At 41.5% G+C, this 18,182-nt stretch overlaps 1 protein-coding gene across 2 annotated transcripts in view; it reads right to left on the bottom strand.

Annotated features, from left to right (window-relative positions):
* Positions 1-18,182, bottom strand: part of gria1a (glutamate receptor, ionotropic, AMPA 1a) — a 69,938-nt gene that overhangs the window by 40,446 nt on the left and 11,310 nt on the right. For both annotated transcript variants that reach the window (XM_029441111.1, XM_029441112.1), the window contains exons 3-5: positions 9,991-10,230; positions 6,287-6,471; positions 2,603-2,656 (exon numbers count right to left, since the gene is read on the bottom strand). In XM_029441111.1, the coding sequence (XP_029296971.1) occupies positions 2,603-2,656; positions 6,287-6,471; positions 9,991-10,230 (479 nt within the window). The remainder of the gene's footprint in view (positions 1-2,602; positions 2,657-6,286; positions 6,472-9,990; positions 10,231-18,182) is intronic.

Genomic DNA, 18,182 nt, shown 5'->3' with positions numbered 1-18,182 from the left:
AGGATTTTGCTAAATAACAATGTATAGACCCACTCGAAATGTGTGGGGGTGTCTGTATCTGCAGGGTCCCTGCAGCCCTCTGTCTGTATTTTCTCTCTGACTTTTATATTGGTCTGTTCAGGACATTTATGGGCGTCAACCTCTATAAAAACGTAGATTATAATCATGCACACGCCAAGCGGGAAAAAGCTCGTTCCTAAACGTGAGTGAATCTGGAGTTGGCTTTCACCAGATGGCGAGCACTCTAACCCTCGCTGAGTCATGGAAGAGGGGCCAACTTTGAATGTTATGTTTACAAACTGCAACCGACAAATTCTACTCGTTGGGCCTTAAGTCATCTTTTGATCCCTGAGATTTAACTCGGGGGTCCTGACCCAGAGGTTGTGAACCACGGGAGGATAGGATTCAGAGGAGAGACAATTTACAGAAAAACACATTTTTGCTGCTTCATTTTACAGGCATTCGTTTGACCTTTGCTTTTATATCTTGTGAAGTGATGGAGGTTTTTGACTGTACAAATGATTCAAATAAAACTAAGGACATTCCATCACTTGAATTAGTCATACATGTGCAATCCTCCAGCGATACTTTGTTTCACAAGCCGAAAAAGGTTAGAAACCAGTGGTCTAGTGTGCACCTGACATCAGAGGGTAATTCTGCAGAATGCATTACATTATAGTTACTGCTTTTACTCTACCATCAGAAGTGCAAGGGTCAATGGCATAATGAAAACGGCAAATCCTTCTTTTTCACTTAGAGAGGTTATCCCATTGAGCATACTTCCTACCTGTCTTTCCTGAGGGGCAAGAGCAGTGAAAAAGAAAATAGAAAACCTAATTTCATGTCTGCGTTCAGTCCGGAGTTAATCTCTGATATACTGAGTCTCTATAGGCTACTGTTGGAAATGGCATCAAAACCTCATAGGCTACTGGGAACAATGCAGGGGATGCCTTGGGCAGAGCACAATGGAGAAAGAAGCAATTTACTGTAATGGTATCTCCTACATGTATTTTCCCCCCTGACTATTATGCGGAGAAAGCTGTTTTTCAGAGTGGGAGAAAGGCAGAGAGGCAGATTTGGTCTCTCAGCAGGCTGCCTGTCAGCGCGGGGAGAATAAGAGGCAGGCGAGAGGGAATGGGTGGGAGTAGAAAACAGAGCAGGAGTGGGGGAGAGAAGATTTGTCTGTGAATTGTCTAAGATTTAAGAGCAAAGTTTTGACTGATGAAAAGAAAAGGTGTCTCTCTTGGTGTTTCTTCTGCTCGCTAGGCATCTGTCTGACAACATATAACTTAGTATCCTTTCTCTTTCTTCTCTGCCCCGATGGGGGTTTTGTTCATGTCATTTGAAGCTTTGCCTCTCTCTTGGCCATATGTCTATCTCAAACTCTCGCTTGTTTACTCTCTTTGATCTTCACATCCACACAAACACATATAGAAGTGGCTGGCTGTAGCATAAAGTTCATTTTGTTTCATGCCCTTCTGGTTTTGGACATGGTTGCAGGTGCAAAATAAAGACCATTTCAACCTACAGGAGACAAATGCCAGCAAAGAGGAGGGGCAGTTTTCAGCACCCCCACCCATTCTCTCACCAACGTCTCCCTAATGTGTTGCCATGTGTCCATATTTCTCAGCTGAGCAGACAGACTAGAGACTTTTTTTCTGCTCCATGTATGAGCTAATGTAGTGCAGTGAGCTGAAGAGGTTACTATAGAAACTAGCCTTTGCCAACACTGGATATGGCGTAGGGGTATTTCTGACAGATATTTAATCCACATTTTCTTTTCTCTAATGCTCTCTCAGACTATTTTTTTAAAGACACACAGCTGCAGACAAAAGTAAGTAAATTAGTAAAATTCTGAAAAGGTGCAAGGAAGTTTTTTTCACAAACCTTTTAATGGGCCCATTATAAATGACTGTGGCCAATTTGCGTATCAGCTGTTATTACCGTGCGAGTCTTATCATCAAAATTAAATCTGGCAAACTGGCCAGACAAGAGAGATTGAGCCAATCTAAAACCCCAGCAGTGAGAAATTGTTCAAGCCAGCAGCTGCATATTAATGCCGTTAATACTACAGCTTCGGGGTGATGTCGATTTTCTCTTCATTTGGTTGCATTTAGTGAGTCTGAACAGTGCTGAAGGGGCCTGAACACCATTCGTTCTGAGAAAATGGCAGCAGACAAAGAGAGCTAATGGATATAAGCTTGCATACATTCGCTGCCTGACCTTTTTCTGTCACTGCGAGTCTGCACAGATTTCTGAAAGTCACACGTTTCCCGTATGTGCTTTATATGAGTCTACTACTGTGCTGCTGTTATGTCTGCAGGTTTGACGGTCCAGTGAAAGAATATATGAAGTAGCTGAAGAGGAAAATGGGATAAGGGAAGATAAAAGACATAAAACCAGATGGATTTAGGCTAAATTATTCGGCATATGCAAGTCTATTCAACTGGAAATGAATCACCGAAAGTCTGGGACACTGTTAAAAGTCACATTTAATAGCAATGCAAATTCATTGATCTAGGAGTAGGTAGACAAGTGTGTGGAACATTTTCAGAGACATCTAAATAGATATAAATGCAGTGATATGATGACGATTCCTTACCAGGTTAGCCAGGATGTAGTGGTAGCTCTTTGCATTCTTGCCTTGTTCAACAATCTGAAAGACAAGGTCAGAGGAGATATAGAGAATAAAATGCCTGCGATACAAAAACAGAAGGTATGTGTATGTTAGTGTGTATAACTGAGAGGGAGGTTTTGACAGTGTCTCAGCAGTATTCCTGGTTGAGTACACAGTACTTGACCTTGTGCAGGATGGGCAGAAAATATAGGTTCACAATACAGGGGACTAAACACTTAACCTTAAATAAAATAAAAAGGTGAGTAACTTTTCAAATATCTGCTTTAATGCATGAGTAAAAAGTCAACACATCTACAGACTCCATATAATGAAAGTCATCAAAGTAGCTTAAGGAAAATGACAGCTCTGAAGTTAGAAACAACTATGAATTAAAAAGGCATCAACAGGAATTAACAGACTGAACATGTGTTAGTATGTTATCAAAATAGAAATTACAGTCAAATTACTTAATAAAAGGAGCAGTATGAATAAATAAATAAATAAATATTTAACTATCTAATTAAAGTCAATTGCACATAACATGTCACACTTCACATCCTCAAAGCGTAAAATAAGCCATCAATGTGTAAAAATAATAGTGTACAGGTATACTGTACTATATTTGCTTCCCTGAGTGTTCCCCTGAGAGCTCTGATTTGATCTTTGATATGATATCAAAATAACTTACAATATTCAATATGTGCTTGAACTAACAATAATATCATAAAATATTGAAGTCTGTGCTGAATTCTGCACAAGCCCCTCTCCCACACCTACATCTCTCTTCTGCCCCCGCTGCTGTCATTCTCTAACAGAAGGCGTCACGGGTCAGCCGAGCACCGAAGATCAGAGCAGTTTGAACATCACAGTGAGGTGTGTGTATTGTAGTGCTAGAAGTCATTTATTTATACATGAAATGGGCACATTTTACACTATTTTGCCTGATGTTTGAATGTAGATGTGGTGTAAGATAAAAGAAAATGTAAGGCAACTGTCTAGCTTGCCTATGCCTAAATAAAGAGCCTGCTCTACTGTACAACACAAGCCTGTGCGTGTGAATATGTGTCATCACAGCATACAGGGCAGTCACATAAAATAAGGCCGAGTGAGCAGCACTTATTCAAAGCCATGTTCCATCCAATTAATAGCCTTAGGAGAGTGGATAAGAAGCTCATTCCACTGTCTCTGTTCAGGCACCATGCATGACCTCACACATTGTTCACTCCTCTACCTCTCTGAGCATTTTCCCTGCGTATACTCCGGGGGATTGTACTCATTTGTTTGTGTGTTATGTGTGTGTCTAATGAAGCTGTAGGTCACGACAGAAGGTGGCATTTGTTATTAATGGTGACCCCAGTACAAGGCAGGACCTGCGGCTGAGCCCCAGGCAAGGAAAATCTGAACGGAAGGAGGAGAGACACACACCCGCGCTGACACCAATACACTCAACACCAGGGGAAAACACACATTACTGCCACAGTGGACCGTCAAACGGAAATGTTTTGGATGCAAAATAGCTTTTTAATTATACATGCAGATTTGAAGAGTTATTCAGAGTTCAGCCCCAAGAGAATGGATCAATTTTTTGTCTCTGTTGGAAAATGCACTCTAAAATGTTTTCGAGGTAGCTCTTCTGTCACAATGAATGTTCTCTAAGGAGGTTACATCAACATTTAGTTTATGTGAGGAGCCGCCCTCAGGAAACATTATCGTAGGAGAATATGTGTACTGTATGAGATGAATGAGATGAACATGGGAGGGAGTATAAAGGGCACAAGAGGCAGAGGTATTGTGTGTGTGCATTCGCCAGTGTTTGGATGCACAGGCAGGGCAGTGTGGAGGCAGGGAGCAGATTTGGGTGATTGATGGTGGACGTCTGAATGGAGAACTTCTCAGGCTCAGCTCCTGTAAGCTGGTGAGAACTGATGCAATAAACTTAACTTTAGACACCTGGCCATCAATAACATTCACACAGAGCCTACACATACAGATGGGGACTGTGTGTGTGCGCTATGAACATCATTAAAGTGCACGTTTGTGCGTTTCGTTTTCTCATAAACAACAATGTACTGAAGCAGAAAAAAAATCAGACTGAAAAGTCATAAATCAAGTGACATCAACAAGCAAAACAATACAAATATGACAAATGTGTGGATATTTCTGGGGTTTGCCTTCATGCTCAAAGCAGCAGACACTTTGACTTGTCAAAGCAGGTTTTCTTAACGATGGCTCAGTTGCAAGTGTCCCAGTAAGTCATGCTAGTGAGCCAGCATGCAAAATAACCCTATAACTAGTTTATCTAAATGTACTTGTTATAAATTACACCTGTGATTTTCCTGCTATGACATGCCAAAATGTGTGTTCTGATAAAAGCCTATAATCACAGTAGCCAATTTACCACTCAACATCTTTACACATTTTTAAAACAATGGGTACTTCATTTCAGAGAGAGGTAGATAAATGCAGGATAATCATTTGTATGGATTTAGCCAACTGGAACGTCAACTATCCCTAGCCGAGGTTATCAGTTGTGGCTAGCTAGCTAATTAAGCTAACGTTAGCTTCAATGTTTGCAAAAGCTGCCTCTGGCTGACTTTGAAACAGTATGTTCCAATTTTACAAGAGAAAAGGCTTTAAGGTTGAGGACTTATTTACAGTTAAGCACTGTACTCTACTACTATACTAACTACTGTAGGCTATAGCTGGTAACGAGACTGGGTGGGATTGCTAGCAAGACAGAGTCGCTTTGTTGCATTGCACCGTCAAAATTATTTTTGAGTTCCACACAAACTAATGTAGTGAAATACTTCTTCGACATGGAAGTAAGGTTTGTTTACTACTGTAGTAGTAGATAGTCCTTAGCTAGTTAGACAGAAAACTAACTAGCTAACGATTGCAGCTTACGTCAGAGCAGTCAAACACTTTAATCAATTTCTTACACTTCTGTGCTCATGCTTTTGGTTTTGGAAAGACTGTATAAAAAAATACTTCCAAACTATTTAAATGTTGATTATAACCCTTAAGACAGCCTAACGTACACCGCTTCAATGTGCAGTGAAATTCAGAGCTTGACAGACCTGCCATGCACAGTTATGGTTGCTAAGGTGTGATTGGGCAATCTCTGTTTGAGGGAGAGGTTTAGCAAACAGTCAATTGTGATGCCAAGATCCATTTCCTTTCAACCACACTGAGGTGAGTAAGTGATGATCCTATCACAGAAGAACTGGCGACTCCAAATGCCAAAGCTGTGTTATTTATCTCTCCTGTCCTTGAAGCTCCAGGAGACTAAACACCACAGCAGACCACCAACCGACCCCCACTTTCCATTTATAGGCTATACCCTCCTTTCTCTTTCTGCCTCTCTCCTTTGTTCTTCTGATTAAAACATGCACATTCTGATATGTGTTTTTTATGTATTTGTCCAATATGTTTTTCTGAAGAAGTTTAAACAAGCATGCTAATTACTCAGTTTATAATAAACTTGATATGCGTCCAAAAAGAAAATTCACTGATGTTAAATTCCTACTTGTGTTATTTGGATCTAATGCTTACATACAGTGTGACTTTATTACTTTATGAGCTTGCAGCAGTTTAGCTGGAATTGAATTACATATTGCAACATGTTTACATCATCCGCTCTTATTGCAAAAACAGAAAAAAGCTCTTTACCTTTTTGAGGATGCCAGTGAGCCTCTCGGTCTCACAATCGATGATAATTTGGCCTTCCTTCCTCTTGTCCAAATCCTGAAACACTTTCAAGAAGGAGGCCTCTGTCATGGTCTCAACATTGACAGAGGTCACAAGCCAGTTCCTCTCCGCTGCTGTGTCCAAAACCTTCTGCAGCACTGACAGGCCTAGAAAGAGTTGAGAGAGCGAGCTGTGAAGGCATTTACAGCAAAAGATTTACAAAGACGTCCAAGATGAATGAACTGACAAATGACTAGTGATCCATAAGTGTCTATATTTTATTAGGCAGCATGAGTCATAAATTACGTGCAGGTTAATCTTATACGGTGTGTAATTTATATTATGAGCTGAAAGATAAATAAAAAATTGGAGAACAAAACAGAAGCTGTGAAGAACCGCTTTTGATAAGCGCATCCATCAGTACCTCCCCTGTAGCTTCGGTGATAAAGAATAACGAGCGGGACAGTCCATTAAGCACTCTGACATGTACAGGTGTGCTTTTCCAGTTTGTACAGCACCCGGCTAAATAATCACCACTCCCAAACTAACAAAGAATCAGCCCGTGCATCATCGCAGAAGACACACTCACAGCCAGCTCCGAGCACCAATTACAGGTGGCAATACTCAATAATGTTGTTGCGAAGACACTCTAGCATCAGAGAGATAGAGGTAGAGCAGCCAATGAGCTATAGGCTTATGCTAAGACAGGAAATAAAAGGCGATTAGGGAACACATTGATCTTGAGCTCTGATTTACAATCTGACTCACTGCTGTACTGCTTTGCTGCTGGCGGTAGACCAATCAGATTCCTCTCGAGCTGGCAGCCACAGTTGTTCCACAGAGTAAATAAAGTAATTCCACCCGCAGCAGACTGGCAGACATTACCCAAATGAATTATAGCAATTACAAAATTTAGAAAAAATGTAAACTAATACATGATGTAGCTATATTTTTTTTTCCACCACTAAGCTGACAAATGCTGTTAGAGCCACCGTGGGCCTATACATAATGTGTTTTGTACATCCTCCATGCTTGTTTGTTCATGTTCATACAGGCATTTTATGCATATTGAGCAAATGTAAATATGGCTTATCCACAACAACAGCGACAGAAACCCTGTCAAATGAAGAATGAGACAGGCAGTTACAGCCCTCTGAAAGATGATTGCCTGGCCTTATTAAAATACACACCAGCTGCTCTCTGGGCAATTCACGCTGCCTATTTGACACCAGGTCATTAAGAAGTAAAAAGATGGATACTGTTTCTCCTCCATATATGACAGCAATACAGTACATGTAAATAAACGACTGTTTCTAGCAAAAAGAATGATGTTTAAAAATGCACATACGTATAGCACCTCTCATGGTGTCTCCATCCATTCACTGTTGCACATGAGTGAATCATTATAGTCCTTGGTGCTGACAGATTCAGTAGTAGCTGTGAAACTGATGACAGGCATGGGCACACAGGGGGTAGTTAAAACGGCTGTGAATAAGGCCAGTGTGTCCTGAGGAGAATGGACAACTGTCTTTGAATGGAGTGTCAGTAAAAGTTTCAGCACCACGGACAGCGCCACACAATATATCTGACCTGGCAGCACTAAAGCAGTTCACTTCCTTATCTTTTCATTGCTTACTTTTTAATTATCTTCCATTTTTCCTAATGTCTTTATGTTTGTATTTATTTGTTAATCTGCATTATGTTCCAGCCCGTGAGCAAGACGAGCTAAAATTACTGCTTGAATCTCATTAATGCTTTGTGCTGAGAATGTTCTGCACAATGTTATCAGTGTGGCTGGAATATTACATTTCTTATCTTTTCTTATCTTCCATCTATTCCTCATTTCTTCCCCTTTTTTTTTTAAGTCTCACTGTGTTTGCATTGGATATTCTCACGTCCTTTCAAACATAGCTACGTGGCGGATGCGCCCCCTATAAATCAGAGCCAGCCGTGGCTCGTGAGACCGGCCAAGGTAAAAATGGTGCTCCAAAGGCATCTTGAAAGAGAATAATATAATGGAATCTGGCTGTCATAAGCACCCTTCTGGCCGGAGGCAATGCACGGAGACCTGGGCACAAGGCAATTGAGAGTAGATAAAATAACACTTTTAGGAAACCATTTTCTGAATATTGCTTATGATAGGTTTAATGGGCTGTCAAATTTGTTTTCTGGTTTTTGGCAGAAAAACGAGAAGCACTTTTATTAGCGTATGCTGTGTGGAAAGACAGCAGAACAGATGTTAAAAAGAAAAGAAGCGGGGAAATATTATAGCTCCTAATGTGTTAGGAAAGTGATCCTGCATATTGTATATTTGTAAAACACTGAAAAAACCCACATATATCTAAATATCTAATATATATATAAGACTAGACATTCAAGCTTTTGACCTTTTACTAGGCAATATCAACTGGAAGTGCTAAAAAAATACTTTGATAAAATATTTGGAAGAAACACACACAAACCAAACACACAAATTCCTCACACGTAAATATGATTTTTCTTAACGCCTTAAAATAACCCTGCAGGAAGGGTGACTTCAGTGTAGTATCCAGGCAACAGAGGACTACTGATATGGATTCCACTGGCTCCATCCCACCACTCAATCACACAGGGGTGACCCAGCACACACACACACACACACACACACACACACACACACACACACACACACACACACACACACACGCTACCCAACAGTTTGTGAGTTGGTAATGAAGGGATCACAGAAGATAAAAAAAGATCTTTGGGGCATGTGTGAAGCTACTGCCATCGTGAATCAATAGGGTGAGACCACTGTGAAATCTCCCCTGTCACATGATGGCATCTGTCTTTTAAAGCTGACATCAGCCTGCTTATGTCTCTCTCACACACGAGTCACAAACATGAGCGAATAAAAGTTGCAATAATTTGCATGTGCAAAATGCTCACACAGCGCGCATGCTTTAGGGCACACGAAGTACACCTTTCGTGGTCATGCTCCAAAACCCCACAACACCTGGGACAGATGGCATGGCATTATGAGAAGGGTACAGCTGATTGGCTAGAGAGGGGAGGGGGAGAAGGAGGCGGGCATGTGTGCTGCTTTTTTTCTGCATAGATGTTATTAAGGTGTTTTTGTATGATACGGCATTTTCTGTGTTTGTGACTGTTGCAACACGGGTTACTGCTGAGGACTGCTCAATGAGAAGCTTAGTCTTTTGTTCCATTGTGTGATTTATCTGCAATGAGTGCAGGTCAATGTTTCTTTTCTGTGTTCTCCATCTGCACAAAGAGGGTGGCCTGAAATACATCTGATGGCTGCTCATTGCTGCACAATGGCTACGATTGACCCCATTGCTGTCGCCATGGCAATATGAAGACGACTAATGGTGGATTGTAAAATGACTGGTTTTGCCTCCGACCATCTTTATGTGCATGTACTTGAAATTATTCTTAGAGGAAAGGAAATGTTTTGATATTCAAGCATGGATGAGGATGATAATACATTTAAGTATCCGTTATAATTGATCCAATTTAAAATGGAACAACTTACACTTATACTCTAAGTGACTTCAGAGTCACATATTTTTATAATGATGTAGCAAAGCTTTAAGGATATGTGTTTACAGAAAGGTTTCCACTAAATATGATTATGCCAAATATACAGTATCATTTTAAATAAAATAAATGTGACCTAAGTTTCCTACCTGAGTCCGAACTGTACATGTAGACAAACTTGGTCCATCCGTAGTGGTCGATCACTCCCACCAGAGCGTCCTGGAGCTCGGGCCTCAGCTGGATGACAAACTGGTTGGCCGTCTCGATGGGGAAGGACGGCGTGACGAAGCAGACATGCAGCGCCCCGCAGAAGGACATGAGCATGTTGACTGTCTTCCTGTCATACAGGCCGATGATGGCATACACACCTTTGGAGAACTGGGAACAAACTGCCAGAGAGAAAAGAGAAAACAGGGACAGGGGGAAAGTTAGTCTCAGGACTAACCAGAGGATCATGGAATATTTGTATTAACTCTTGTACAACGGAAATTAAATGAAAACAAACTCTTGCCATCGAGTAGACAAGTGTTAACTTGGTGCACAATGCAATAAAATGTTCATCTGATTTACTCTCTTGTGTCTTATTGTTACATGACACCTAAACTATCGCTGATGTTCAAAGAAAGGAAAATAAATCTAAGAAGAGAGAAAAAAAAGGGATATCTGTCATTGGTCACAATGTGTTAACCCTTTCAATTAAAACATGAGTCACCACAAAGTGCTTTTGAGTTTTCAGTTGAACAATAGCTCAAATAGCTTTGCCTCCACTTAACTACTTTGTGGCATGTTTATGCAGAGCTGGCTCATTTGTCCATCTGTATACCACCAGTCTGAGTGTTTGCCTTCAGTGAGAGGAGCAGAGGGTGAAGGCAGATTAGGAGTAGAGAGCTTAATCAATGCATCCCCAGGGTTCCATTGACATTTTACTGGCAGCAAGAGGCGGTTTGCATCTCTCATTTGCTTTTCTCCCTCTGTCTCCCCATTTCTTATTCTCTCATTGTCTGTTTGTCACTCTGACTTCATTCACACCCCCTAATATCTCAAAATAGCTAATTTATGTTCACAGTCTTCTCTTTGGAAGGTATGCCCTCTCCATGCTTTCAGCATAGTAGGGCTATCTTTGCACTCCCAGGTCTGGCCTGGGCTATTTTCTGCCATGACGATGGGTGGGCCTTACTTATCTCAGTATTTACCAAACAGATTGAAGCCGCTGCCTGTCCCCGCGCAAGAGCCAGCTCGCTGCTAGGAGCTGAGGGAAAAGACAGAGAGAGGATGGCCCATACCCAAAACGCCTAACCCGTCACAGACCTGCACCTGCCGGGCAAGCACGTGTGTGCGTGTGTCTGTTTGCGTGTGTGTGACGGAGATAGAGGGAGAGGGAGAAATTCAACGGTATCACATAAAAATACATGTGCATACACGCATGAGCACATACACACATATGCAGTCTCTAGTGCTCCAAAAGCCTGGTGACTCACCCTACTTAAAGCAAGCCCTGAAAATAGACATTTTGAGCCTCGCCACACTGACTCAGTAACAGAACTATCTTTCCTTCATGGTCTGCACACACTGTCGCTATTAAATCGACACACTCTCAGCTATTGCTTTCCACTAGCACACATTTTATTTCCCCTTACAATTTTCTAGGACCAATTTCTGCAGTGGCCTCCATGTTCTGCCTGGATGAAAGGTAATGAGAGCTTGTTTGACTTTTTGTGCAGTGTCCCATTACTCTGCCCTGCAGCAGGTTACCATGTTTCACTGAACATGAGTCATTTCTCATACCTACAGTATGTGTGTCTGACAAAAAAAAAAAAAAAAAACATGCAGCCATGTGGCAAGGACCTCCTGCTCCGAGCTGGCAAGAGAACCATGTGCTCGTCTAATTCGACAAGAGCATGACACAGAATATTAGTGTAACTCAGCGGTCTCGGGTCCCGTTCTGATAGCAGTATCGATGGGGGCAAGCGTGTTTGTCTGCGAGGGGCTTGTTAGCGCGGCTCCACATGTGTAACAACATTTGAGGCAGGGCCGAGAGACCTGAAGTGATCCTGAAGACCCCGTAACACCTGTCCACCCTGGCACTCCGTGTCTCATCGCCACAGTTACAGCTGCCATGGCGGCAGAACTGAGGTTGCCCAGGCAACGGTCTGTTTCTCTGGCAGGGATTACAGTAGCTCAAAGCTGCTAAAGGACTTTTGGAAGATGAAGTGGGAATTGTGAGTGTTTGGACATTTTGTCATAATTAGGTTTCCCCTCGAGGAATTAGCAAAATTGCAAAACTGACATGGCTTTGCAAAATCCTCAGATCATTTCTGAAATAATGGAAGATTTGCAGTACATTTCCACAGCATCACATTTTTACTTAAACTCAAAACAAATCATAATTATTTCAAGTCAACAAAACTCTTCAGCACACAGATGATGCGGGAAAGCGGGAACTGTCTTCCGATGTCATATTTCCACCCTCTCTAAACTTTTCCTATGAAAGAACAATAAGTTGATTTGCATTCGGCGTGGTCAAAGAGTTTTAGGCCGCAGGAAAAGAGGAAAAACTGAAATCCTAAAGGGACTGATACTCGCACAACAGGAGGCGCTGTCAGAAACAGCTCACGCGGCTACTGTCTTCCCTGTTCTCTGTTTCCCGTGCCCTGCAGCTGTTCCTCTGCTTAGCATGAGCCAAATATCACAAGACAGACGTGTCAGTGCCGGCTGAACAAAGAGGGCGTGTTAGTGACAGTTGTTTCTGCATCTGAAGTTGTGGATGAAGAGGGGGGCGATGCCAGGGGGTGGTAGGCAACGCTGCATCCTTTAAACTTTTCCGTGAATGTTTATAGCCGGGTACAAAACGGCATAATAATACTGGACCATTACTGTTTCACTTTTAATAATTTAATAATGATGGCTTTGAAAAACGTATAAATAAATAAAAACTGATTTCTTAAGTTGTTTTTTTGATGGCAAACTGCATCAGTCAAACGTGTCAAGGTGCCCTTGTGCACACTACCTGCCTCCCAGCTCCTCCACTGCAGCTACAAACCAATCTGTGTCTGTGGTATTGCAGAGCAGCTTTGTGTGGGTGTGTGTGTTTATTCTTCAATAGCTCTGCATTATTTGCTATGTCAAAACATTTTTAAATCAGTACTATCGAATTGAATTGTACCGGGTGCACTCACAAATCCATTTCTCAATGCACTTTTGGGGGAAGTCACAACCAGGTTTGCAAGAATCAATAGAAGGAACGTCTTTGGAGCGTGTTGGCTCGGTAAGCACACGTTCCCTGGACTCTCGGGTTTGCTGCTATCACATGCAAACCACAGATTCTGATAAGGATGTTGTATACGCCTCCACAAACAAACACAGAAGGAACACAGGGCTTCTACTATTTTCCTCCCATGGGAATTGCATGCCATTATCCTGTGCAACATTAAGGTCAGCAGTACAGAAGGAATTGGACAGCAGCAGGAGGCTGGGTTCAGCTGCAGAGAACGTACTGATTGGAGGGTTCATGTTGAGCCATCCATAAAGGACCTTTTCTTTTTTAAAGAGCCTCACTACTGAGGAGTCACATGTCAGGGGACTCCACAAAATAGAACATTCAATTAAGAAGCTCAACTTCTCCACTGATCAACTATATTTCTCTATTCTGTGTATTCTGTACTGTGACACTCCAAATAAATCATGTTGTGTTGTTTCCCTCTGGGCATCGTGGAACAAGACTGTGTAAAGAAAAAGCGAGCAGCTGAATCCAACCCAGCTTTTCTCTGCCTCAGCATAACCCCGCCAGATTGACTCCCAAAGTCACACACGACCTTCATTTGGTGAGTCTCAATCCTACTACTACACCCGGGTTTATGTTGTCCATTCAATGTCACCTTTACGCTACAAGACCGCAGTTTTCAGAATGATGCCTGAGGAGGTCAAATCTGTTTTGTATTTCAGTCAAAACTGGCAGTAAATAATTTTTTATTATTCATCGAACTATTTTTTTAATAAAATGTCAGAATTTAGGTAAAAAAAATCATGTCAGAATCTCCCACAGCCCAAGGCAGCAACTTTAAAAGTCTTTCCGACCACCAGTCCAAAACCAAAAGATTTAATCATCATGATGAAAAAGAGAGCAAATCAGAAACAGAGAATATACAGCGGCGTGTTGTTGGGCCATGCTCGCAGCATGGTCTAGGGATGACAATGCTGGTCTGTCTGTCGGTCCAACACCTTGTTCCAGAATGAATATCAAAAACTATCGGACAGGTTGCCATGACATTTTGTAGATACATTTATGGTGTCCAGTCGACAAAGCCGAGATTTTGCAATATGGTTTCACCGTGGAGACCAATCTCGCTTGACCTCGCAATGTCGCAAATCCAGCTGTCTCGCGAGGTAACGTGATATGGGCAGTCATGGAGGAGGAGGAGGAGGAAGAGAGTGGAGTTGTGAGCTGGAGGAGGCTTCACAAACAAAAGTTACATACAGTATACTGTGATAAAAGATTTCAGCAACATCGCCCACCCCTACTGCCAGCAAGTCAAAGTGTTTGCTTATCCTCAAATACGTGCAAAACTAATGATATTCCCATCAGCTGTATTTTGCTGTTTCGTGCTAATTAGAAGACTAAGATGGTGACAATGGTCAACTTTACCTCTAATTTCAACATGTCAGCATTGTCCTTGTATCATCATTTAGCTCAAATATTTTATGTGCCTCACAGAGCCACTGTGGACTTTCAATATTGTTGCATGATAATTGACTTAAATAAAATTATTATTATACAAAATAACTAATACCTTGATCAACTAACTCCCTAAATATGAATACATTGTTTCAGATATGTTTTCAGTGGTAAATACATTATTTTGTTAATTAATTATATTCTGCTAAAGTGCAACATTTCCTGTCATGCGTATACTGTCAGCTTTCTAATAAAGGCATAACATATGCTATATTATCTTTTCCATATTTAGTTTAAGGTATCCTTTTGAAAGATGAGAGTAATGAGAGGAGCAGGGCGGCTGCTGTCACATCAGGCAGTAATATACACCACCTCCACAAGGGTGAAAGGTCACTCAATCAACCACAGAGCACTTTAAGGGGAGATAAACACATCTGACAGCAGACACTGGAAGACGCACACAATCATTCACCACTCAGCCACCCATGGATAATAACTGTCAGATGATGTGTGTAATAAAAACAGAGAGCATGTTGTGGTCCCTCTGGCCCCATCCATCTTCCAGTGAGCTAATCAGCTACGTTAATGAGAAGCTGGGCAAAAGAAGTCAATATCCAATTCACACATATGGAGGTATTCAAGACCTGCACCCCCCGTCAACAACGAAAAATTGTTAATGTCACACAACATCAATGTCTCTCTGACAAGAGAGTAGGGAAATCACTATACTATACATTTTGTAGCCGATACCAATACCAGGGAAATTCCACGACTCTCAATACCAATTCGATACCACGTAAAAAACGTAACAATAAGTCCCTTAAATAAATACTTCCACATACACTCTGTTACCGTTTGCATACTGGTTTTTGGAAGGTAAACAAGTCATAATTCCATCTCTAATATCTATTGTATATAGTTGTGAAAACATCTCCTTTAAACAACTGTATTTATTCAAGTTTCTTGCCAAAAACAACATTTACAAGATTACAATTGAACACATCATGATAAAGGTTATAGTTTACCTTCGCCCTCCTTTTTACTGAATAGAGCATGAACACACTATGATGAAACTCTATGGAACCTCAGTTCACTGGCCACGTTAAAATGCTTTCCGTTAAATTGCTTTCCGTTAAATTGCTCTCCTCCTGCTGATTTCAACAAGGATTTGTTGTTCCCAATGCAGCATTATCAGAGAAAAAATATGGTGCGTCACTCGGACACATCAATAGTGAGTTTCCGGCGTCCAAAACACATTGAGCCCTGACGAGCCGTGACATCCTTATAAGAGACCAATATTTAGACCTATATTGCTAATGTGATTTAGTATGTATCATTCTATAGCACGACCAACACAGCATTGAATACAGTCAACATATTAAGTGCTTTTCATAGGCCAGGACTACGTGCTATGATGACATAATTGATGCATGAATCGAAATGAATAATATATTTATTTATTAGCTATTGAACTGTAAAAACCTTCAATCTCAGTAGATTAATACAATTTAAATTTGAAAAATTAACAACAAAGCACTGCAGAAAACACATATGAATCTTACTTCTCTCCAGTCAGTTTTTAGTAACAAATTACTCAAACAAAAGTGCACACTGACCTGTTGAAAATGTTTTACATCATGCTTTCAGACCATGTTTGGGAAGCACATGGGAGACTTTGTTTTCACCCACATTTATGCTCACATCGGGGCTAACTACTTCACCTCACCCAGCGGTTGGGACGCAAGACACAGGGACTTGCTGTAGAGGAGCTGCAGCATTTATCCAAAGACAAACTGAAACCTACACTGTACATTTACTACCACTTCACAACTTTACTGCTAATTTCTCGCTCAACCATATACTTGCTACGCACTGAGCTGTTCCCCCAAAGCAGCTACGCTACTCTCCTACAAACAACTTGAAATCTATTCTGAAAATCCTGAGTGTTCCTTGATTGTCAATCTACTCCAAAGAGATTATTTCATCCATGCTCAACGAGTGAAGAAATGCAAAACAGGTTTTAGAGGTTTTTACGAGGGGTCATGGGCTTTCCCTCACTGCCTTTCTGCCTCTCTAGAGTATCCATATGCCCCATGTAGTGTTGCGCTCCAGAGAGGTGTGCTCGCAATTCCCCGGTATAAACAGCTTTAGCTCCTCAAGCTTAAGGGAGATTTACTGCCTGTGCAGGAGCAATACAATTGTGTTTACGTCACTGCTGTTACCAGTGTGTGTGTGTGTGTGTGTGTGTGTGTGTGTGTGTGTGTGTGTGTGTGTGTGTGTGTGTGTGTGTGTGTGTGTGTGTGGCAAAACACAGAAACAATACTAAAGAAAAGAGAGGAAAAGACAGGCAAGGAGGTGAAGATAGAAAGAAGAGAAAATAGAGAAAGATGGCAGACAGGAAGACTCTAAACTCTTAAGCTTCCACCGCTGGGAATAGCAGCTATCAGAGCAGCTGACCAGCCAAACATATCTTAGATTAATGTCGGGAAGCATTGGATACTCATGAGAGATTACATTATTCGAAACGGGGTAATGGGAGGTTAATGAGGATGAGCCAAAAAGCAAGCGTGTCTTGAAAATGTAGGTGAGGGCGGACAGAAGGCAAAGCTTGTTTCTGGAGCGGAGAAGAAACAGAAGCATTAGTGTCTGTGAGAGGAGATGATAGGCAGACTGCTGTGAACAAAGGGAACAGATGCCAGCCTATCAGTGGGAAACACTGGGACCACACGGCGAAATCTAGATTTCTCCTATTTCCTCTAAGTAATAAAACAATGGCACCACATCGCCTCATTAAATGGGTAATCGAGGGTGTGAGAGCACTCCCCTCAGCTCCGAACACATCTCTCTCTTCCTGTGTCTCACTCTCTAACCTTTTCACGCTAGGCCATTGTGTCTCCTCCTTGCTGTTTCTCGCCACATTTCCAATCTAGTTTAATGTGGAGCCCTGCCGCCTGCTGAATAAATGCTTACCTGGGCAGCGGGTCAGAAACCCAGCCCAGACCAATTTCTATCAGGGGGTATGGAAACTCCAATTATCTCCTTAACAATCATCCCTTTGCAATTATCTCCCCATCTGCGTATCAGTGTCAACAGGTGCAGAGGGACAGTCTCGCTCAAACACCTTTTTCTCTGACAGAAGAAGTGATGGGGGTGGATATGTGGAGCAAGAAGAGGCAAACACACAACCTGCATGCTAATTCACAAGGAACTGCAGAATATATTAACAATCTGCCTCAGCTAATTCCAGCTGAACTACAAGGAAACAAAGTGTGTTCATAATAAGACCTGAGCAGAGTACAACCAGAAATGTTGCATTAATCTTCTTACAACGACTAACTAGAGCTGCATGTGACAATTACTGTCGCTGCTGATATTATGTTGATTCTTCCTCAGACAATTCCTCAAAGGTGACATCTTTAAATGAAAGCAGCATATTCTCTCATTCGAGAAGCTAACATTTGGCAAATGTAATTAATGAAATGAATTAACGATTATTGTTGTCAATCAATTTTTCTATCACTTGAGAAACTGTTCAAAGATACACTGACCAGAAAAGGAGTGTCTTTTGATTGAAACAGTTGATTGAACATTTAACTAAAGTAGGCTAGTTTATCATATTGATGTAAACGTTGAGTTTGCGTGAACCCTCCGCAAAAACAGCAAATGTCC

The sequence above is a fragment of the Cottoperca gobio genome, chromosome 10, assembly GCF_900634415.1.
Source record: "Cottoperca gobio chromosome 10, fCotGob3.1, whole genome shotgun sequence".
Taxonomy (NCBI): domain Eukaryota; kingdom Metazoa; phylum Chordata; class Actinopteri; order Perciformes; family Bovichtidae; genus Cottoperca; species Cottoperca gobio.
The sequence above is the reverse complement of the archived record's forward strand: the minus strand, read 5'-3'. Positions and strand labels throughout refer to the sequence as shown.